The 23,411-nt window shown below is 43.1% G+C and overlaps 1 protein-coding gene across 2 annotated transcripts in view; it reads left to right on the top strand.

Annotated features, from left to right (window-relative positions):
- ZCCHC14 (zinc finger CCHC-type containing 14) overlaps positions 1-23,411 on the top strand; it is a 111,143-nt gene that overhangs the window by 17,957 nt on the left and 69,775 nt on the right. For both annotated transcript variants that reach the window (XR_012906635.1, XM_006137374.2), the window contains exon 2: positions 2,388-2,511. Coding sequence is in view for 1 of the 2 variants with exons in the window: in XM_006137374.2 (XP_006137436.1) it covers positions 2,388-2,511 (124 nt within the window). In the remaining variant the exon portion in view is untranslated. The remainder of the gene's footprint in view (positions 1-2,387; positions 2,512-23,411) is intronic.

The raw sequence follows: 23,411 nt of genomic DNA on the forward strand, positions 1-23,411 counted from the left end.
TCTTTTACCTTGACCTGGGTCTCCAGCTCTCTTTGTATCCTTGCAGGATTTTCCAGGCCAGTTGAAGACAAAGGGCTGATAATTTCCCATTGTTTAAATAGACTTCTCCCCAGGGCAGGAGTCTTTTGTTTTACATCCCCCATTTCCATAGAAAAATACCAGGGTCAAAATGGAATCCAAGTACCAGGTGGTATAGTCATATGCAGGGCTCGACGATAACGGCGAAAGCCGTTCACCAGCCCCGCACTGTGCACGCGCATGCCCCGCATTGCACATGCGCGTGCGCCGCCGGCAAACAGAGCACCGGGCTGAAATCTATTCGCCACGGACGAGTAGATTCAATACCTTGTCGAGATCTGGTCATATGTCTTACGTCTTACTAGTCCAATCACCTTTGGACTTACAGGACAAACAAGGCTGTTTACAACTTAAGTGGATCATCAAGTAGTTGAGGCTGGCGGGGAGAGACCAGTAATGGCTCTCATTAGTACATTTAAACTTATAAACAGTCTCATGCTTAATATTTCTAACTTTATATACAAGAATGGTACATGCATCAAAATAGGATATACAAATTTAGTGGATTGTAATATTAAAATTGATAGGTTACATGAGGAATTTTGTCCAAAGCATCTCAGAGTTATGCATATTTATATTCATAAGCCAATTTTCATAAAGCACGGGGGGACTTGCACATAGTTCTTCTATCAAGCCTTTAAAAAATTTTGGTTTGGACGTTGGGATGACTGTGTGCGTGCGTGCTAAGGGTTTCATTGTTAGCCTTTAATCTGAAAGCTTTTTGTTTCCCTGTTTTACAATTGCTTTTATAGGTGTAAGGCACCTGTGTGCTTGATAGTCAAGTAAATGTCTGAATGAAAAAGTAAAAGCAGTCTAGTGATGTTGAAGAGGAAGACAGAGGTTGTAGTCTTTTCTGTTGTAGCTTCTCTCAAAATTTTCTCCTACAATCTCTTTCCTCTTTGGGGGCTCTTGTGGGTTTTTTTTTAAAGCTGGTAGACTTCTCTAGCACAGGTATAAACTGTCATAGGTTGAAATTTTGAGTTTTATGAGTGCAGATTTACATATTCCTTCACTTGTGCACATAGGCGTTAAGAGCCTTAAACTGTGTGTGTGTGAGAGCGAGAGAGACGTGAAGGCCAAGGTTTTAGGTGAAGCTCACAAAGGAATAATTCTACAAAAATGGAGAGAAATTATGCTAAATCTAAAACATGTAATCCAATTAGTCCTAATATACTAGGCTAATGGTGGGGTAAATTAGATGTTTTTAAAACATTGCTTTCTTCCTTGCCTGGAATTGAATTTCACAGGAAATTTTGATGTTGGGTATCGTGAATAAAGACTAGTTTCTTTTGTTGCATTGAGATTGCGTTTTCTGGTCTTGTGATTTGTGAAAGGATAGAACCCATGTTAAATTAGAATTCTATAGACTGTGATTTCTTTTGACAGGTGAATTTCAAAGAATGCATTTGTTAATACAAGTATGTTTGTTGGCATTGATAATCTATTTAAACACACACTTTTTTCATCTTCCAGATACTTTGGCCCTATTGCTAATGTGAACCATTCTCCATAGCTGCTTCTTATTGCTTATTGACTTGCTTTATATAGCAGGATCTCCATGTTACGCTACTAACAACAGGTATTTGTCTCATTGTAGTACAAACGTGCAGATCATTGTGGATAGTAACCAAAGTAGTTTAAATGTTCTTTTTTTTATATGACTTATGTTTGTTTTTCTAGCTCTTGAGTCACAGTGGAAAATATGTTCCTTATGCTAAGTGCAGCTTAAAAGGTACATATTACACTATAAAGTCGGTTTTGATGATGCAGCCTACTTATTCAAGCTTTTCTCTTTCACAATGAGTAATTTTTCATCAAAATACAGTTTTCAGCTCTTGATGGCAAGCTCCCAAATTGCAAAGCCAACTGAGTCACTTTCTTATTTTTTTTTTCCCCCCGAGAGGTGAAATTGGTTGCTTATCTTTTTCAGACATATTTAAGATACCTGACACAACATAAAAGTTGCTCTTTTCCTGACATTACTTATTACAGCAAATCTGAATTACTAACGAAAGAAGGTACCTGTTTGTAAACTTGTTTAAAATGGATTGTTGCATAAGAATAACAATTTTAAAAAATGGTACTTCAACTAGCTATATTGTGTGGATTATGAACACTAATCTAGATTTACAAATAGCTGACTAAAAAGCTCCTCCACCAATTTATTTGAAAATACACCAGAAAATATATAGCTGCTGTAGCATAGAGTAGTAATGCTCTTGATGGCTCTTCATTCAGTTTAAAACACTATTCACTTAAAATGGAATGTTCTGGAGTTGCATCAGCTTTATTTATTATGTTTTTTCCAGGTTACACCAAGATCTGAGACCCCGATAAACACCGTCGGTAACAGTTTGGAAAATGCACTTCATACGTCAGCACATTCCATTGAGGAGTCGTTACCCAAGAGGTCTTCAGGAAAACACTCCAAAGGTGTGTCCCATCTTGCTTTACATAATTCACATTGTATAATTCTAAGTGCTTTAAGGAAGTATTTTATATTTCTGACCCAAGACTAAAACTGTGTTTCTTTGCTACCTTATTAGATTTAACAAGGATTACACACTGAATGGAGAATTGTCATTGGAGAGGTTGTCTTTAGTCTGCCAATAAATAGTTAAATTTATATAGTTAGAGACACATTCCGCTGGGCAGTTAGCAAGAAGAGTGTTGCTTACAGCTTAATTGCTTAATAATTTGAAAAGAGTTAAGTCTTCACAAAAACTAAATGTTCCTGTTCTGTTTGAATGACAGCAGTCCATATATCTTGTGTCATTGTTAAGTAGTTAATGTTTGCTGTGGTCAATGTTGTGGTTTTTTTCTTATTAGAGAAGGGACAACAGTTAAAAGAGCAGCTATGTTTTGGTATTCTGTTTTGGTTTTCAAGAAAACATTCTTGTGCATGTAGTAAAGAGGGTTAGAAGGTAGGAGAAACAGTCAACTCTTGGTACCCTCCCACTCGCACAACCCCTTTTGTTCTGTCCATTTGTTAACTCTGAAAACAGTGTTCATCCAAAATCTCTAAGAGTTGAATGTAATGCTGCATGACCAGTAGGTAATAATAAATGTGCAGGCCTTTCAGTGTCCAATACCTGTGTGTAATCATACCTTTATCTTGATATGATCAGTTATTTAAAAAAAGTTTGAGAATCTTGGTGGTTAAAGGGGGAGCTAGCAGAGATTGTAATACACTTTGACTTTTATACTTGTAGCAAACTGATACATTGCCATGGGTGTAGCTTAAGAAGGAGTTGGTATAGGAAGGAACAGTTCTAGTCATTTAAAGGTACAGTTAATAGGGTTCAAGCAAAAAAATCGGTTTCCTGAAATTTTGAGTTGGGGAGACCAACACCCATTTCCCATACTTTTGTCTCATGTTTAGAAATACTTCACACGTCTTAGATTTGGATCAGCAACAATGAGAATCAGAGTTTACTTTTTTTTTTTTTTTTAAATTGCAGGCAGAGAAATATGTGGCTCATGATTATGTGGGAGGAATATTTTGAGCTCTAAGGTTATGTCTATACTTGCACCCTAGTTTGAACTAGGGATGCAAATGCAGGCATTCGAAATAGTCAATGAAGTGGGGATTTAAATATCCCGCTCTTCATTAGCATGATCTCGCCGACGTGCTAGTTCGAATCACAGCTGATTCGAACCAGGAAGTGCGCGCCGGGACACGTTAGTTTGAACCAAACCCCTTGGTTCGAACTAACGTTACTCCTCAAAAAATGAGGACTAACATTAGTTCGAACCAAGGGGATTGGTTCAAACTAATGCGTCCCAGTGCGCACTTCCTGGTTCGAATCAGCTGTGATTTGAACTAACGCGCCAGTGAGATCATGCTAATAAAGCGCGGGATATTTAAATCCCCGCTTCATTGACTATTTCGAATGCCTGCATTTGCATCCTTAGTTCAAACTAGGGTGCAAATGTAGACATACCCTAAGCTAGTTGTTATGGGGTTTCAGGGCACTAAACAGATACAGGAGTGAAGGAGCAGTATTGGACCAAGAAGGCCAAACCCCTCAACAGCTATGGAACATGCTTTCAAATGGAGGATCTGCCCAAAGGGGAATTCCCACAGTCAGGCAGGTTGATGCAGGGAAAACAGAAATGAAGGAGAGGCTATCTGAAAGGTGGAAGCCAGCTTGTTCCCAGAAGCTGCAGAGCTATCCACAAGAGGGATCTAGACAGTGAGTAAAACCACCATCAGGAGGCTAAGGGCCTGACCTCTTTCTCCCCCACTCGCCCCACCCGCTGAAAGAATACCTGAACACTGGGGAGAGAACTGGGGAATACTTACTGGAGCAAGTGAGCTGCTGAACCTGGGAACTTCTCGCTGGAGCTGGGAGAGGACTAGGGATGTTAGATACAGTGTAATTGAATAGTCATGTAACCATATGAAATCTTATCAGTTACATGACTATTTGATAGTCCCTGGAGAAAGGGCCGGCAGTCAATGTGCTCTCATTCCCACTCCTGTGGAGCCCCCACCACCCTGTGTTGCTGCCTCTGAATCTGCTGGTTTAAAAACCAGCTACCTGCGCAGATTGACTGCCTGCTGATACAGAGGCAGCAGCGTGAGGTGGCAGCAGCCCCTGTCCGCTAGGCTCTGAGCTTCCCACGGACAAAAGGTGGTCTGTGGCAGCAGCCCTTGTCCGCATCGAGTCCGAGCTCCCCACAGACAGAGGCTGCTGGGGGGCGAGGGCGGGGAGGCTGCTGTGAAGCAGCCTCTGTCCAGGGCAGCCTCTGTCCAGGCAGATTTGGTGCTTGTGGGGAGCATGTTTGAGGCAACTCCCCATGGGCACCAGCTCCTGCTACCCCCTCCCCCCCACTGCCTCTGATACTGGCTTCTCGATTAATTGTGTAGTGGACTACACGTTGGCATCCCTAGAGAGGACTGCAGCCATGCCCCAAACTGGAGAGAGAGCAGAGAGCTAAGAAGCAGTGATGGGGATGGCAGTGTGGGGCGCAGCTGCAGGCTGGTCAGGTGCACTAGAACGAGACAACTGAAACACTTCATCCCACTCCCCCTTAGGTCCTTAGCTGAGACCAGTGGAGGTCGAGGTCCTGGGTCCTGGCTCGCCAGGAGAACTCTGGGCCACTGGAGAATGACTGAATGACGTTTGACTGCTAGCCTTTCTGACTGCTAGGCAACCCCATCACAGGACTTTGGAGTTGGAAGGATTGTTGAGTCACAGCCTTCCTGCAAGATCTGCTGGCTTCTGGGTGAAACCTGCTGCACTAGCTTTAAGCTTAGGTAGAACAACTTTTGTCAACTGCATTTATAGGATCTGTATAGAAGAAATGCTGATAAATTATACAAATTAATTAGTACTAATATTTTGTCTTTAAATTTAGGTTGGGCTTCAAATGCAAGAACAAATCTAAGAAGTTATGAACTGTGATATTCAAATTAAGAACTGAAATTTAGTTATTTTGCTGGAGGCAGTGTTCTCTAGTGTTTAGAGCAGTGGCCTATAAACTCTTGTCTTCCAGGTTTTGTAATTTTCTGTGTAATCTTGGGTAAATCTCTCTCAACCTCTTTCTGTTCCAATTTCCCCATCTGTAAAATGGTTGTAGTTCTATCACTTTAAAATATTTCACCAAGGTGCTGTTACAAGTGTAGCATTATTTATTTGCTGTAGAAGCAGAGAAGTCCACACACATTGGAAGTAATTAAATATTCTAAGCAAAACTTCCTGGCTTATCTTCACTGGAAACTCCAATCTTGTGATATACTCAACAATAATCCCAATAGTTATAAGTAGCAATAAATTTACAGCCAAATAACATTGTAAGTAGCTATTTCTTCAGCTGTAAAAAATGCAATGCTCAGCAGAAACCTGCCAAGGTTTGTGACTTCCCCCTGACAAAAACAGGACAGGGTTTGGCACTGAATTTTCATTCTTAGACCATGATTGTTGTTCTAGCACCAGAAAATGGGCCAAGACTGGTCATGGTACAGACTGAAATTAATTACATTTTACTCTATATGTTTTTATTTTTAAACTGAATTTTAGACAAGGAGAACCAGTTTGTTCGCAGGGATATTATTTGATGTGTATGTTACAAAATGCTTTGGGATCAGTAAAAGGAATCATGGCTCAAATACAGTGATTAGATTAACTAGTATTCTAGCTTCTGGTTAACCAGCAACCTCTTCACGTATGACAGTCTGTCTTGTGGGATGTTGACTTTCTCCTTGTATGTTGGAATCAGATCTCAGATTGACAGCCAGCCAGGGAAAAACCAGGGAAAAACCCTGCAGCACTCTGCTTCCACTCCTGGGTGGACTGTTGACTGGGATTTGACCATTGTAGCAGAGGCTTTCAGGGACAGAATTACCCCAAGTTTTTGAATTTTACTCCATTGGAGATGCCATAATGAAATTAATTTTTTTTAATTGTTTTTTGGCCAGGAGTTACTATTAGTTATGAAAAATGTTGTTTAATTGTTTAAACATTATGTTTAACTAGTTAACCAAGTAAAGGCGGGGGAGGGCTACTCTAGCCTGGCCAGAGCAGCCCCTGCCTGCAATGCGCCCAGGACTGCTCAGACGGGCTGCTCCAGCTGGACTGGAGTGCCCCTGTCCATGACAAGCCCTGCAGGGCTAGAGCAACCCCTCCTCGTGCAGAGAGTGGTTCTGCTACAGCCCCCACCAATTAACCAGAGTTGGTAAGTATCACCCGTTTCATGTCCCTAGTTTCTAGCTAACCTTTCCTCATACCCCTTCTCTGAGGGGATTATTGCTAGGACAGATTTTCCTTCCACTTTTCCTCTACCATGGCAGATAAGGAAAAGAAAGAGGGCTGCAAATGCTCTTGTTCCTCCTCCTCTAGCCAAGTGCACTAAGCCAGACTGCCACACTTGCAGAGAGGCGCCTGTGCATGAAACAGAGCAGTGCAGGAGCAAGCCAGGTCTTCCCTGAAGCATTCCAGACAACCTTGGCAGGCAGGAGGACCAGGTCTTTACCAAGCCAGACAAAATTTGCAAATGATTTGCATCCTGACCCACAGAAAGCTTAGTAAACCATTCACTGTATGCTTGTATGTGTTTTTAGCGGGATTTTCTGGGTCCTGGAGATATTGACAGTGGTTGTTCATTAATCCTTCACCCTCAGCGTCCAGCTTTCAGTGCACTTGCAGGTAGAAATATTGCATACTCTTAGCTGATGATGATGGCAAGAAAAGCAGTGGGCTATACCAGTGTTTCTCAACCAGTGGTATGAGTACCCTTAGGGATACTTGAGAGGAGTCTGGGGGGAACATCAACACAACTGAAACTTGGAGACAACTGAATTTTTCTTTTAAGTTTTACAGCGCTTTATTTTTGTACTTTTTACACCCAAAAATTTTGCCTGCCCCGTTACAATTAAGTTTTTTTTTAAACAAATGTGTTGCAATAATAGAAAAAAAAATTGTGTGTCTGAAAACTGTAGGTACTGGAGGTACCTATAACTTTTTTTAAAGGGGTACTTTATTAAAAAAAAAAAAAGGTTGAGAAACACTGGGCTATACTGTTATGCTTGCTGAATACTTCTTGATGATGATGACCTAGCTTCAGTAATTTTAGTCTGTATAAATGGCATAGTTAGTACATTTCTAGTTAGTGTATTTGCTGTGTTTTATAATGTCCTGGTTGGTTGGATGGATGAGGTTTTTTGTTGGCTCATCTGTGTGTCACAGTATAGTTAGCTGGAAACATCTATGTTATCTCTAACACATAACTTAATTTAGTCCTCTTTACCTGGTTATTTTCCAAACATGTATGTTACAAGTAGAGCACCATCTGTCCAAAATATATTCTTGCTTAGGAACAAATTTCTTATGCAGAATAAATGCCTGTCTTTAGGGATTTATAAACCTTGCCTTTTTTCTTCATACTGAAGTCCATAAATCTCCTACAGTGAGGAATGCAGCCTTCTTGTATCTTGGAGGTAGATCTGGACCTCAGTCATTGGCAGCAGGGGAATGTCCTGTCCCTCGAAGTTTCCTTCTTCTTTTTTTTTTTTTTTTCCCCCCCCCTCCCTCCACAATGGCAGGAAGCTTCAACCACCCTTTCTTGCAGGTGGGGTTTTTCTGAGGGAAATTCCAAACTTTATTTCTAAAATTATTTGGTTCAACAATGAATCTTTCCAGTTCCCAGCTTTATCTCAGGGTTGCGTTTGGTTTTGGGAGAAGCTATCTCTTCAGTTGTTTTTTTTTTTTTTTCTTCCTTTGAAGTGTATGTGACAGAGGAGATCTGCTATTGGAAGACCATTTCTTCATCCAGGGCTTAAAATAAATACTTTGTTGAAATGATTATTGGTCTCGTGCACCCCAAAAAGGAAGTTAACAAAGAACTTTTTCTTCTGGGTAGTGCAAAGTCTATAGTTAGGTTACTGTGTTAAATCAGTAAAACATAACCTTGAATACTTCCCAGGAAAGTTTTATTGTGTGGGTAAATAAATGTCAAAGCAAAAAGGTCAAGTCTCTATGGTAAGTACGTTTCTATACAATTTCCAACATTAAATGCTTCCTTCAAGCATCAACCTTATTCCAATCCTGCAAGGTCCTAAACCAGTGTTTCTCAACCTTTTTTTCATAAAGTACCCTTTTTAAAAAACAAAACGAAAAACAAATTATAAGTACCCCCCCAGTATCTACAGTTTTCAGACACACACAATTGTTTTACCATTGCAACACATTTGTTTAAACAACTTAATTGTAGCCAGGTGGGTGATGAAATTTTTGGGTGTAAAAAGTACAAAATTAATAAAGCACTGTAAAACTTAAAACAAAATTCAGTTTTCTTCCAATTTCAGTCGTGTTGACATATTCCCTCCTCCCCCCAGACTTCCCTCAAGTACCCCTAAGGGTACTTGTACCACTGGTAGAGAAACACTGTCCTAAACCACCACCTTGGAACCCCATTTTGCTCCACACCGCAGTGTGGCATGTAAGCTCCTGTAGTTACACTGCCTATCCATTAGAGCAAGCCTTCTGATGGCTACAGGGTTTGACCTGCTAGCTATACATCACCCCAGCATATGTTGGCTCTGCACGAATGCTGAGTCTTGTAGGAACTGTTGCATTATAAATCCTCTCATTCCCTACTCTTACCAATTCACGTAAACCTCATTTTTTTTGAGGAATAAAAGCTCTTGCACAAAAGGGTTTTTTTTTCTTCTGACAAATGGCCCTGTATACAGGGCTCTTTATCGCAAAAACCTCTTCCGCAAAAAGGATTGGAAGAGGATCTGCAAATGAGTGCTCAATTTGCATATCTTCTGCCGAAAAAAACTCAGCAGTGTAGACAAAGCCTCTGTTGGGGGGCTACATCAGTGAGGGTTGAGGGGTTTTGGAGGGTTTGTTTTTTTGCCACTTGTGTGGTCCTGACTGATTTTTCTGTGGGTCAGTGGCCCCTGACCCAAAAATGGTTCCCTCACCCCTGCCATAAATAAAGACAATGTTGAAATGTTTTGTGTTGGACGTAACATTTTACTTTATTTAAAATGAAGTTTGGTAAGATAACATGAGAGAGTAAAAATGCCCAGCCCCCATATGGCCACAGTGTCCTGTCCCTGGCCCTGCATCTGTGTCCCGGTCATGTGTGGCCTCCATCTGGCCACAGGAAGGGCTGGTGGTGGCAGCCTCCCCTCCTGCTGCAGCATGGATAAGAGGAAGCCATGATCTCGCTGTGGTGATCCTGCTGCCTGGGTGCAGCAGCCCAGCCCTGGCCAGGTGAGGTAATCCAGCCCCATTTCCTCCCCAGTGCCCTGCCCTGCCTCCTGCACATCCCACACACCTCATCCCCCTGCCTTGAGCCCCTCATCCACCCCAACCCTGACTCCTGCACCCCCACATCCACAAACTGCACCCCCAGCAGCAGAAGTCCCATTAAATAAAGTCTGTGAGTACATTTCATTTATGCTATTATTAATCATCATGTCACTTATCAATAATAATTAATTAAAATTGTTCTCAATTTTGATGTGGTTTAGCTCTTTGGTTTGAAAAGGCTGCTGACTCCGGATCTAATGGATGATTCTTCTTCAAAACTCTTGGGGGTTAAGATGAATTTATCCATGTTTACCTGAATCTTTCTTTTCCTTTCCTTTTTCCTTTCCTTTCTTTTTTCAAATAATAACATCCATAGATCCATTCTGCTTAGGGAACAGTGGATCTCAGTTTTCATCTCTGTGCTGAATGAGGTGTTTAGGCTTGTTGATGTGAGGTGGCATTTCGCATGGTTTCCAGCAGGAGCATGGGAAAAGCATAGTGCTTTTTCCTCAAAGTATATTTAGGACAATCTGTAATTTAGGAAAATAGATTTGAATAGTCCCCACCTGGAGGAGTATAGGCCATTTCCCAGATGTCAGTGGCAAAGTTCTGTTTCTGCTCCCAATCTAGCATGCTGGTGCACCCATTGTAGTGGATCTGTTGAGCTTATTACTCAAAGAAAGGAAACTGTCAGGTAAGCACAAATAGACTTTCTTATTACACATTTGAACTTAGATTGCAGGGAGGAGGAGAAGACATAGCTAGACCTCTGTCTTGCCTATCTTTTTCTGTATCTGTAGAACGTAGACATTTCCTTTTCATTGCAGGAGAAATATGTTGCTTTCCACGCTGATCCAAGGAAGGCAACTGAATGCAAATGAAGCCTAACCATTCTCGTTGCATGCAAACTGAGACTTAAATTCTTCATTATACTTCCCTTTAAACAGCCTCAAGCTTTTTTTCCCACAGTTGTCAGTTCATTTCTTTTACAACTGTAAATGAGACAGTGTGAGTGCCTGAATAGCCCAGTCTCAAAGGTGACATACTTCATGCTTGTAAATCAGTTTGCCTCCAGGACATATACTTTCAACATCTGTGCAGTGTTGGCCCTTTCTATTTGGTAATGTGTGTTTTGGAGCATGACATTTGATTGACTAATTTGAAATCTTTGGGAACTTGAATTTTCAGAATTATGCACCGTCTATAAGTCTTAGTTAAGTACTATGAAAGTTGTAGTTGTATTGGTCTCAGGATATTAGAGAGACCAATAATAGCTTTTAGTGGAACAACCTCTGTGGTGATGGTGATAAGCTTTCAAGCTTACACAGAGCTCTTCTTCAGATCTACCTTTTCTCTCTACTATAAAAGTTAATTTTTCTTCAAATAATTGGTTTTTCTTGTACTTTCTTTGTGTAGACTGAGTTGAAAATTACTTCCTATACATATATAAAAAAACCGCTTAAAAACAACGAATAGTCCTCCAGCACCTTAGAGACTAACAACAAATGTAGATGGTATCATGAGCTTTTGTGGACACAACCCACTTCTTCAGATGAATGGAGTTTAAGGGGTCCAAGTTCCAAATAAATAGCAGAGAAAGAGGGGATGTGGAGGGAAAGGAAAAGAGAAACAAATTGGAAGAAAATAGTCAGTTAGTTTCCATGATAAATGAAGCTAAAGCTGCTGCAGGACTATTTATTGTTTTTTAAGGTTGTTTTTTTTTTCTGTTACGGACTAACACAGCTCCTTGTCTGAAACTCCTATACATATAGCTCACAATAGTAGGAGGAAATAAACCTGGTTTAGAATAATAGATATGTAGAGCTGGACAGGACCGTGAGAAGTCATCAGTTCAGCCCCCTGTCCAGAGGTGGGACCAAGTACAGTAGATCATCCTGGATAAGGTTTTAAGAACATAAGAACGGCCATGCTGGGTCAGACCAAAGGTCCATCTAGCCCAGTATCCTGTCTGCCGACAGTGGCCAGCACCAGGTGCCCCAGAGAGGGTGGACCGAAGACAGTGATCAAGCGATTTGTCTCCTGCCATCCCTCTCCAGCCTCTGACATACATAGGCCAAGGACACCATTTTATCCCCTGGCTAATAGCCTTTTATGGACCTAACCTCCATGAAATTATCTAGCTTCTCTTTAAACTCTATTATAGTCCTAGCCTTCACAGCCTTCTCTGGCAAGGAATTCCACAGGTTGACTACACGCTATGTGAAGAAGAACTTTCTTTTATTAGCTCTAAAACTACTACCCATTAATTTCATTTGGTGTCCTCTAGTTCTTCTATTTAGGGAACTAATAAATAACTTTTCTTTATCCGCCCTCTCCACACCACTCATGATTTTATAGACCTCTATCATATCCCCCCTCAGTCTCCTCTTTTCTAAACTGAAAAGTCCCAGTCGCTTTAACCTCTCCTCATATGGGACCCGTTCCAAACCCCTAATCATTTTAGTTGCCCTTTTCTGAACCCTTTCCAAGGCCAAAATATCTTTTTTGAGGTGAGGAGACCACATCTGTACACAGTATTCAAGATGCGGGCGTACCATAGTTTTATACAGGGGCAGTAAGATATTCTAGGTCTTATTTTCTATCCCTTTCTTAATAATTCCTAGCATCCTATTTGCCTTTTTGACCGCCGCTGCACACTGTGTGGAAGTTTTCAGAGAACTGTCCACGATAACTCCAAGATCTCTTTCCTGATTTGTTGTAGCCAAATTAGCCCCCATCATATTGTACGTATAGTTGGGGTTATTTTTCCCGATGTGCATTATTTTACACTTATCCACATTAAATTTCATTTGCCATTTTGTTGCCCAATCACTCAGTTTGGCGAGATCTTCTTGGAGTCCCTCACAGTCTGCTTCTGTCTTGACTATCCTAAATAGTTTTGTATCATCTGCAAACTTTACTACCTCACTGCTTACCCCTTTCTCCAGATCATTTATGAATAAGTTGAAAAGGATTGGTCCCAGGACTGACCCTTGGGGTACACCACTAGTTACCCCTCTCCAATCTGAAAATTTACCATTTATTCCTACCCTTTGTTTCCTGTCTTTTAACCAGTTCTCAGTCCAAGAAAGGACCTTCCCTCTTGTCCCATGACCATGTAATTTACACAAGAGCCTTTGGTGAGGGACCTTGTCAAAGGCTTTCTGAAAATCCAAGTATACTATATCTACTGGATCCCCCTTGTCTGCATGTTTGTTAACCCCCTTCAAAGAACTCTAACAGATTAGTAAGACAGGATTTCCCTTTACAGACACCATGTTGACTTTTGTCCAATAAATTATGTTCTTCTACATGCTTCACAATTTTATTCTTTACTATTGTTTCGACTAATTTGCCCAGTACTGAAGTTAGACTTACCGGTCTGTAATTGCCAGGATCGCCTCTAGAGCCCTTTTTAAATATTGGTGTCACGTTGGCTACCTTCCAGTCATCAGGTACGGAAGCCGATTTAAAGGATAGGTTACAAATCACAGATAATAGCTCAGCAATTTCCCATTTTAGTTCTTTTAGAACCCTTGGATGATGCCATCTGGTCCCGGAGATTTGTTAACATTAAGTTTTTCTATTTATTCCAAAACCTCTTCTAATGACACTTCAATCCAGGACAGTTCCTCAGATTCATCACCCAAAAAGGACGGTGCAGATTCAGGAATCTCCCCAACGTCCTCAGCCGTGAAGACTGAAGCAAAGAAATAATTTAGTTTCTCCGCAATGGCTTTATCGTCCTTGATTGCTCCTTTTATAGCTCGATCATATAGGAGACCCACAGGTTTTTTAGCAGGCTTCCTGCTTCTAATGTACTTAAAAAACATTTTGTTATTTCTTTTAGAGTTTTTGGCTAGCTGTTCCTCAAAATCTTTTTTTGCTTTTATTAAATTTTTACACTTGATTTGACAGTGTTTATGCTCCTTTCTATTTATCTCACTTGGATTGGACTTCCACTTCTTAAAAGATACCTTTTTGTCCCTCACTGTTTCTTTTACATGGTGGTTAAGCCACGGTGACTCTTTTTTAGGTCTCTTGCTATGTTTTTTAATTTGGGGTATACATTTAAGTTGGGCCTCTATTATGGTGTCTTTAAAAAGTTTCCATGCAGCTTTCAGGGATTTGGCTCTAGTCACTGTGCCTTTTATCAAACTTGTTCTCAAAAACCTCCAATGATGGTGAGTCCACAACCTCCCTTTCCAGAGCCCGTCTACCGTTATTGTTAGTAAACATTTTCTATTATCTAACCTACATTTTCCTTGCTACAAATTAAGTCCAATACTAATTGGTCTATCTTGGATGCAAAAAACAGTCAGTGCCCTTCCTCTTCATAATAACTCTTAAAATATTTGAAGTAGGGATGTGAAAGAACCAGAACTCTAGCATCACCCTCTCAGGGTGATGCTTACTGGTTAATAACTGGCGTGGGCTGGAGCAGCTCCCTGCCTGCTGTAGGCAGGAAGCTGTTCTAGCCCTGCGGGGCCTGCCATTGACAGGGACTGCTCCAGCCACTTGGAATAGCCCCTATCTGCTGCTGGCCTGGCACATCACAGGCATCCAGAGTTGCCCCTGTCTGCAGTAGATCGTGGGGGAGGGAGGCCCACAGGCAGGGGCTGCGGTAGAGAGGGGGTGGTGCGCTCCAGCTCAGCTAGACTGGTGTGCCCTCCCCTTAATTGGTTAATGATTTACCTTCATGTTTAACCTGGTTAACCAATTAAATGCAAAGTTTAAAAAATGTGTAAAACAGGAAGTTTAACCAGTTAAATGGGATTTTACATCCTTAATTTAAGACTGTTTATCAGATTCCCCCTTACTCTCTCCTTGTCTTCTTTTTCTCTTGACTAAACATGCCCTATTTTTAAAACCTTTCTGTACAGTGCAGGGTTTCTAAACTTTTTTCTTTTTTTGTTGATCTTCTCTGGATTGTCTCCAGTTTGTCCACATCTTTGCTTAGGTGTGGTACCCAGAACTGGACATAGTACTCCAGCTGAGGCCTCACCATTGCCAAGTAGCACAGGACAATTACCTCCCATATTTTACATATGACACTCTTAATAGTACACGCTGGAATGGTATGCAGTTATGAAAAATGCTAATCACTCTATGGACTCATATTCTATTTGTGATCCTCTATAACCCCCAGACTTTTTTTTAGCAATACTACTGCCTAGCCAGTTATTCCCCATTTTATAGCTGTACATTTGGTTTTTACTTCCTGAGAGTAGTATTTTACGTTTAGAGCCCTGTGCAGATACAAAAATTTGGATCTGCATCCAGTCTGCATTTACCAGGTTCAACTCATCATCCGATCCACGATCTGGATTTTGCTTTCATCCACATCTGCACAGCAAGCCCCCACCTGAAGGGGTAGAGGGGGAAGCACATCTAGGTGGGTGTTGCTGGGAAGAGGCAGGCAGCATGAGAGCAGGGACTGGGGGTAAGGAGCAGCACAGGGGGCAGGATGAGAGTCTCGAGAGGGGGTGGGAGACAGCGGGAATGGAATAGATTTATGTTGTGTGCTGCTGCTGCTAGGGGCTCATGAGCGATAGCAGCAGATTCTATCAAAACACAGCAGAGGGGTACTGCCTTGGGGCCCTGCCTGCTCTAGTCCCCACAGAAAGGGGGTACCCTGTTGCCCAGGAACAAGCTGGTGCTCAGGGCCTTGCATCTGTAGCATCAGCTTCAGTCCCCGTTCCACAGAGCTAACCCCTTTCCTGTTGCAGCAGGGCAGTTTGCTGCTACTCTCCTGGAAATCAGTCACCTCCCCTACACATGCTCCCAGCTGCACTGGCTGGCAGCACAGAACAACATGTGGAGTGGGCAGCATGTATCCCTGAGTGGGACCTAGGGCTGGCCCCCCTACAGGTTAGTACTCACCAGGTGGGGAGGAGAGGCTGGGCAAAGCCAGCACACAGACCCACGTGCAGGAAGATTTAGGTGCTTGTTGTATCCCTTCCCTGCTGGCAGTGCAGGGGCCTGCCCTAGGGCCCCACTCCCTCTTCCTGGCTGCCAGGCAGGTGTGGGATAGCCCTATGTAGACATCTGCTCCACTATCCGTGACGATGGACCGTGGATATGCAGGGCTCTATTTTCATTTATCTTCACTGAATTTCATTTTGTTGATTTCTGATCAATTTTCCAGTTTGAGGTTCTTTTGAATTCTGATCCTGCCTTCCAAAATGTTTGCAACCCTGCCCAGTTTGATGTCATTTTCAGATTTTATAAGCGTACTGTCCACTCCAGTATCCAATATTTAATGAAAATATTAAACAGCACTGGATCCCAGAGTGACACTCTGACAGCTTGACAGCAAACCATTACAAAAATTACTTTTTGAATAAAACCTCTCAACTAGTTGTGCACCTATCTTATAGTAATTTTACCTTGACCACATTCCCTAGTTTTCTTAGGAGAATGTCATGTGGGACTTAGCTAAAAGCCTTACTGAAATGAATATATCACGTCTACTGCTTCCCCCCATCAAGTAGGCCTGACAAAGATGGACACTGGGATAATTTGGTTTGCTTTATTTTTGACACCTTTGTGCTGACTATCTCCTTACAACCCTGTTATCTTCTAGGTGCTTACTAGTTATGTGAATGGTGAGGCTTACCTGTTTTGGTTAACTGGTAGGGGCTGGAGCCACTCTCTGCCTGCTGGAGGCAGGGAGCACGCCAGCTTGGCCAGAGCAGCCCACGTCCATGCCCCTCTCCCCAGCTATCCTGTTTAATTGGTTAACCAGTTAAACATTATATTTAACTGGTTAACCAATTAAACAGGGTCAGAGGAGTAGCCATGATAGTCTGTAACTTTAAAAACAACAAGTAGTCCTGTGGCACCTGAGGGTATGTCTAGACTACATGCCTCTGCCGACGGGCATAAGGGAGCAGTCGACAAAGGCTTCCCTTGTCAACCAATCCACGTCTTGACTCACACGCTGTGCCGATGATCAACTGAGCCGGCACAGCGCAGCGGCCATTTTTATTTTAATGAAGCCAGGGATATTTAAATCCCTGCTTCATTGACTATGTTGGGTAGCCTATTTTATATGCCTCTGTCGGCAGAGACATGTAGTCTAGACATACCCTTACAGACTAATAAAAATATATATGGTACCACAGGACTACTCCTTGCAGTTAAACAAGATTTTACATCCATAGGGCTTATGCATTGCTTGTTTTTCATAATTTGTGTTTCAGTATCCTTCCATTTAGGTTGACTGGTGTATAATTCCTTGGATCCTCTTTGTTCCTGTTTTTGAAGATTGGTACTATCTTTGCTCTTCCTAGTCCTTTGGGACTCAGTCATCCATGAATTCTGAGATAATTGCTAACATTTTGAGATTTTCAGCTAGTTTGAGTGATCGCTCATGTCCATTCCATATTAGCTGTGTGTGCTCGCCACATGAACCAGTGCTGGACATTTTTCCCTTAGCAGTATCCGTAGGGATGTGGCTCTAGTACCCTCTGCAGTGGTACCTTCTTACCACCAGTGACAGTGCTGGAATATTCGGCTGCCTTGTGCCAGTATTGTTCACATTGTTTAGCTTGTGAAACTTTTTATATAATATAGTCAATCGTAGAGTTACTATTAGTTAGAATTAGTTAGTTGGTCTTGGACATTAGTTAGTTGGTCTTGGACATGACTTTGCCTAGGAATGGGGCATGTCCCGATCCCCAGGCTTTAAACCATGTGATAGCTGTAAGCACCCAGTGTCCATCAACGATCTTCATAGTAGCTGTTTGGGGTGTCTAGGTGAAGAGCCCATAAGAGACATGTGTCACGTTTGTAAGTCGTTCAGATATCACAAAAAGAGGAAGAGAGGGAAACGTCCATCTCTGGGCGCTCATGATGGAATTGGTGTTAACTCCGGCACCAAAGCAGATACCCAACACAGCCCTGAACATCATAGAATCGGGAGCTGACTGAACTCTCTTGCCCAGCATCATCCAAGAAGCCTGTCATGAGGTGAACATACCCTGCACTGGGCTGGAAGGGATTAATACCACACTGGGGCAGAGGAAGTCCCTCTTCTTTGGCTGTATTGAGCATGTTTGAAATATTGGCTCAGAATAAGGGGGTTAGTTCTGCTCAATCTGAGGGAGACTCTGGAGAGGAAAGATGTGGTGGAAGCTCTTTGCTGCGAACCAGCCACAGACCCTCCCCACAGAAGTTGTGGACCTAAGGCCCAGAATTAGCTTCCACAGAAGCTTTCTTTCCCAGGGCTGTGACGTCAGTGAGACAAATCTTGAAGACCAGGGGCCTTGATCTCAGAACTGCCTTAGACCATCCTTTATAAGGACAGAATCCAGCTGCAGCTCTACCTGGCCTTCCTGTCAAAGGTGGCGGTCTCCTTCCATGTGAACCAGGATGTGGTTTTGCCTGTATTCTGTCCCACGCTGCACAATATGGTGAAAGAGAAGCATTTGCACATCCTGGACATTGGAGGGCCTTGGCCTTTTACTTGGAGCATACCAAGTTATTCCGTAAGTTGACCCAGTTCTTCATTGCTACAGCAGATAGGATAAAGATCCTCACGGTTTCTTCACAGGGATTTCCAACTGAATCGCCTCTTGCATAAAGACCTGTTGCAAACTGGTAAAGGTCCCTTTTCCACCAGTCGTTAGAGTTCATTCAACTAGGATGCTAAGCATCTTCGGTGGCCTTCCTGGCACACATTCCAATCCAAGACATCTGTAGAGCCACGACGTAGTCCTTTGTTCATATGTTCATGTCTCATTACGCCATCACTCAGCAGGCCAGGGACAATGCTGGGTTCAGTAGAGCTGTGTTACAATCAGAGTAACTGCTACAGAGAGCTTATGCAAGTCACTTGTTTACCTTTAAATGAGGATTGATGTGAAAACTTTGGGTGTGTCTAGACTACATGGCTCTATCGACAGAGCCATGTAAACTAGTTTACCCAACACAGTCAATGAAGCGGGGATTTAAATAATCCCTGCTTCATTGACTATGTCGGCTAAACTAGTTTACATGGCTCCGTCGACAGAGCCATGTAGTCTAGACATACCCTTTCTATTTAAGCTGCTGTTCTTTGATTCAGTTTGTAAATCTGGATACGTGTATTAAAATCAAATATAAGGGGGAAAGCAGAGTATTTTAATATGTTCTTCGCTTCATCTATAGAAGCATTAGTTATTGCACACTAGTACGTGACCTTTTGCATTAGAGGTAAAGTGAAAGAGCTATTTAAGAAGATACAGAGACTCTTATTACAATAAATGGTATAATATCCATGTAAGATTTGAATTTCTTATGACAATAACCTGGCTATGTTGAATTACTGCTTATCGTCTTGAGTGAGAGGTGGTTTTAGTTTCCATCTTAATTTTTATACTAAATTCCAGTTTATGTTTTTTAACAATATTCATCATAGGGATGAGAATGGTAATGGCTGAATGGGCTGGAAGTCAGCAGCCTCGTGCAGGGCCGAAGGGGCAGCAGGGGGAGTGGTTGCTGGCTCCCAGTCTGGGGCCAGAAGGAGCTGGGCTGGAGTGGCCACCTCCGCTCATCTCTGTTTAATCAGTTAACTGGTTAAACTTAACATTTAACCGATTAACTAATTAAATGGGATTTCACATTCCTAATTCATAGTGACTATCACTAAATGATGTACAAGAATTAAAAACAATATAACTGGGCATAGTGGCTAAGACAGAGCCACCTGATCTGTCAAAAAGAAAAAGTAATTCAGAAAGGAAGAGCTGTTTGACATCTGTGGGAGTTCTGTGAATATAACAAATGAGTAGCTGGCCCATAGGATGTAGTGAGTGCTGATTATTCAGGATTATAAATATTCTACTCTTATGTCTCAATTTCAGAAAGAACATTTGTGAAAGAGCTGATTAAATTTAAATGAAAACCTCTCAGTTCATCATTTGGTAAACAATGTAGTAATTCCTAGAATTTTACTTTTTATCGCACATGTGTTAATGTTCAAAACAAAGTGTCTCAACCATTAAGTGGATAACACATGTAGGCAATGAATACTATTGCTCTGAGCATGTGACACTTTAAGCAATGCACTAAATGTGGTCAGTTACCACAGCATATTTTCCAAAAGCACAGAGGGCTAGAGTACAGTAGACCAGATGTTGAAGTACAGAACAAAAGGCTCTTTCTTATAAAGGCAATGTAAAGTTCAAAATAGACCAAGACTATAATCATATTATTAGTATCTCTCTCCTCAGATTTCACTTGTACTTTGTTTGATATGTCACTGTTCTTCTTTGAGTAGTGTTCCCGTGGGTGCTCCACTCCAGGTGAAAGGGTCGCCCTGAGCCGCAGATTGGAGCTTTGTTCAGCAGTTTCCCCCGTTGAGCCACGCATGCACAGTAGGTGTCTCGAGCCCTTCCCACCTCCTGAAGCGTGCGGCTCAGCCCCTTCCCTTTCAGTTCCTCTTTAACTGCCCTTGTCAGTGGATGGAGCAAACAGAAGCTCCCTGTCAGACTCTCTGACTACTTTCCCTCTAGCTAGTTTAGGCATAGTTGTTTCCCCTGTTGTGTTCCAAGTTAGCCTTTCCTTGTTTCTTTCTCTGCCCCTCCCCCCAAAAAAACCCCAACTAGTAATAGGAAGAATAGACTTAACCAAAATCCCCCCTCAGGGGGCTTGAACCTGCTTCAAACCGGGACTCCGGTGAACCGGTGTTCTCCCGGCTGTTCAACACAAGAAAGAAAGGAAAGAGATTTAAAAAAAAACCCATAACACAGAGACAGATGACAATGACGATAACAGCAGAGAAAATAAATAGAACAAGCTCAAGGAGGAGAGAACTGTCCATGTCCGGCTCCTCAGGCTTTAAAAAATGCGATCAATGCCGGGATCCTATGCCAGCTTCAGATGGCCATTCAAAGTGCATTTGCTGTTTGGGGGAAACTCACTCTCCCCACAGCTGCACTCATTGCAATTCACTCACGGCGAGAGCCAGAAAGGACCGAGAGCTGTGCCTGAGAATGATTCTATTCCAAAAGGCTTTACAGCCCGCTGGGGAACAGGCGACAGTGCGGCAAGAGCCCCACTCACTCTCCAGAAGTGAGCCGAGAGCCAGAGCCTCACCATCCCGCTCCCTTCCATCCTCTTCCTCTCCAAAACAGAGGAGAGGCACACCACAGTGGGAGGACCCCTGCCATGAAGGCTTTGGGGCGATCCTCTCACTCCGCACCGGCATTGGGGCGCGCTACAGCTGAGTGGCCCCGGGAGCGCTCCAGGCAGCCGGCACAGCAAGATAAGCTGGCGCTGATTCAAACCATGGTGCTGCTTCCAGCCCCGGCACCGCTTCAAGCCTCGGCGGCGCCAAAAGCCACGACACCGCAGCAAAATGAGGTCCAGCCTGCTAAGCCGCTGGCACCAGCTACAGCTAAGCAGCATGATGCTGCACTGACGCTGCCAGCACAGCCGGACAAGCAGCCAGATGAGGCTGCTAGGGATCAGCCCCAGCAGGAAACTGACTCACACAGCAGGCATCACTATCCATGCCTGCTGTCTATGTCTTACTCCCCTGGGAGGTCTCCATCAAGGCAATCCCCTCCCAGGTCTATGTCACCTTTATCCTTTCAAGACGCTCCCCTTCCTGAGGATGACCATCACACGGTCTACTCCTCGTGACATGCATTACCTAGGAAGTCTCGCTCCCACCATTACAGGGCTCCACCACAACAGAGCCCATGACACCCATACTGGCCTTACCCACCCCTACGTTATCCACCGCAATAGGGACCCAGGGAACACTGGAAGACATACGGACGCCACTCCCCAGCTCGCTCCACTCCATCCCAGAGACGCTTGCCTCGGCCACAGCCCCTACCTCCAGCAAGTCTTTCGGAGGAAGAGACGGAACGAATCTCAGACAATGAATCAGACATTCATTCAATAAATGTCACACACTCTGATGCCCTCAATGCACAACCAGATGACGCCGTAGTACCATCAGACTCTGGAGCAATTGATGATCTAAAACAGTTCCAGGAACTATTCAAGAGTGTAGTGACAAGCCAGAACGTCTCACTGCAAGAGGTGCAGAAGAAACAATACCAATTGCTAAAAAATCTACATCCTACATTACATAGCAAGATTGCCCTGCCCATAGAGGAGGCAATAATGGAGACCTTGGAAGACCTGTGGAAAACACCCGCATCCATTCAACCCGCTAATAAGAAAATGGACAAAGTACTTTGTCCCCTCAAAAGACGACTTTCTCTTCACACACCCACAACCTAATTCATTAGTCGTAGACTCAGCACAACAATGTGCAAAGCTCCCACAATATAGGACGGGTAACGCAGACAAAGACCACAAAAAGTTGGACTCCTTTGGCAAGAAAGTATACTCCTCTTCCACCCTACAACTGAGAATATCAAATTATTCCGCTCTCTTAGCAAATCATGACTTTGACAATTACTCGAAACTGGGAGAATTGATGCCACATCTCTCTGAGTCCAAAAGATCCATCTTGAAAGCAATAGTTCATGAGGGCCATATGATCGCTCGCACTGCTTTCTAAACTGCAATGGATGTTGCTGACACCGCAGCCCGAGTTACAGTTACAGCGGTGGTGATGTGTAGAGCTTCTTGGCTCCAGCCGTCTGGAGTTCCCCACGAACTCCAGCCTGAAGCAGAAGAATTGCCATTTGACAAGCAAAAGTTATTTGCAGCTACTATGGACGAAATGCTCCATAACAGCAAAAATTCCAAGTCCACACTTCGCACGTTGGGCATGTACATGCCGCTCTACAAATGCAGACAGTACACCCCATATAACTCATACAACCGATACGGCAATACAATTGACCACAGAGGCCCTATGAGGACACCAGACCAAGACAACAAGGTCCCAGAAGGTGCCCCAACCAGGCCTGCCCACGAACTACCCAACCATCTAAGCAGCAGATTTGAAGATTTGGTCAAGGGCCTGCAAGACCTCTCTTACGATCTAGCACCAGTTCAAAATGGCCATCTATTCACCCACCGTTTGCGGCTGTTCCTTCCACAATGGGAATCCATAACATCAGACCGCTGGGTTCTAGAGATAATTCGAGTGGGCTATACCATCCCATTTACCTCTATCCCCCCTACCCTTCCTCCTATCCTGACCCTCTTCAGGGACCACTCTCATGAAACCCTTCTAAAACAAGAGATCAATCGGCTCCTCGTCATCGGAGCTATAGAAAGGATACCCCGAGAGTTCCACGGAGGAGGGTTTTACTCGAACTATTTCTTAACTGAGAAAAGAGCAGGGGGTTGGAGACCTATATTGGACCTCCGCAAACTGAACAAGTTTCTCAAGAAACAGCATTTCAAGATGGTCACTCTTTCCGCAATCATTCCTGTGCTAGATCAAGGGGACTGGTTTGCAGCCTTCAACCTCCAAGATGCCTATTTCCATATAACCATCCACCCCTCCCTCAGACGCTACCTACGTTTTGCGCTCAGACCAGACCACTTCCAGTACAAGGTTCTCCCTTTTGGTCTCTCATCAGCTCCGAGGGTATTTTCGAAGGTATTAACGGTCGTAGCTGCGTATCTCAGACGGCAGAATGTCAT

Source organism: Pelodiscus sinensis, chromosome 12 (assembly GCF_049634645.1).
Source record: "Pelodiscus sinensis isolate JC-2024 chromosome 12, ASM4963464v1, whole genome shotgun sequence".
Taxonomy (NCBI): domain Eukaryota; kingdom Metazoa; phylum Chordata; order Testudines; family Trionychidae; genus Pelodiscus; species Pelodiscus sinensis.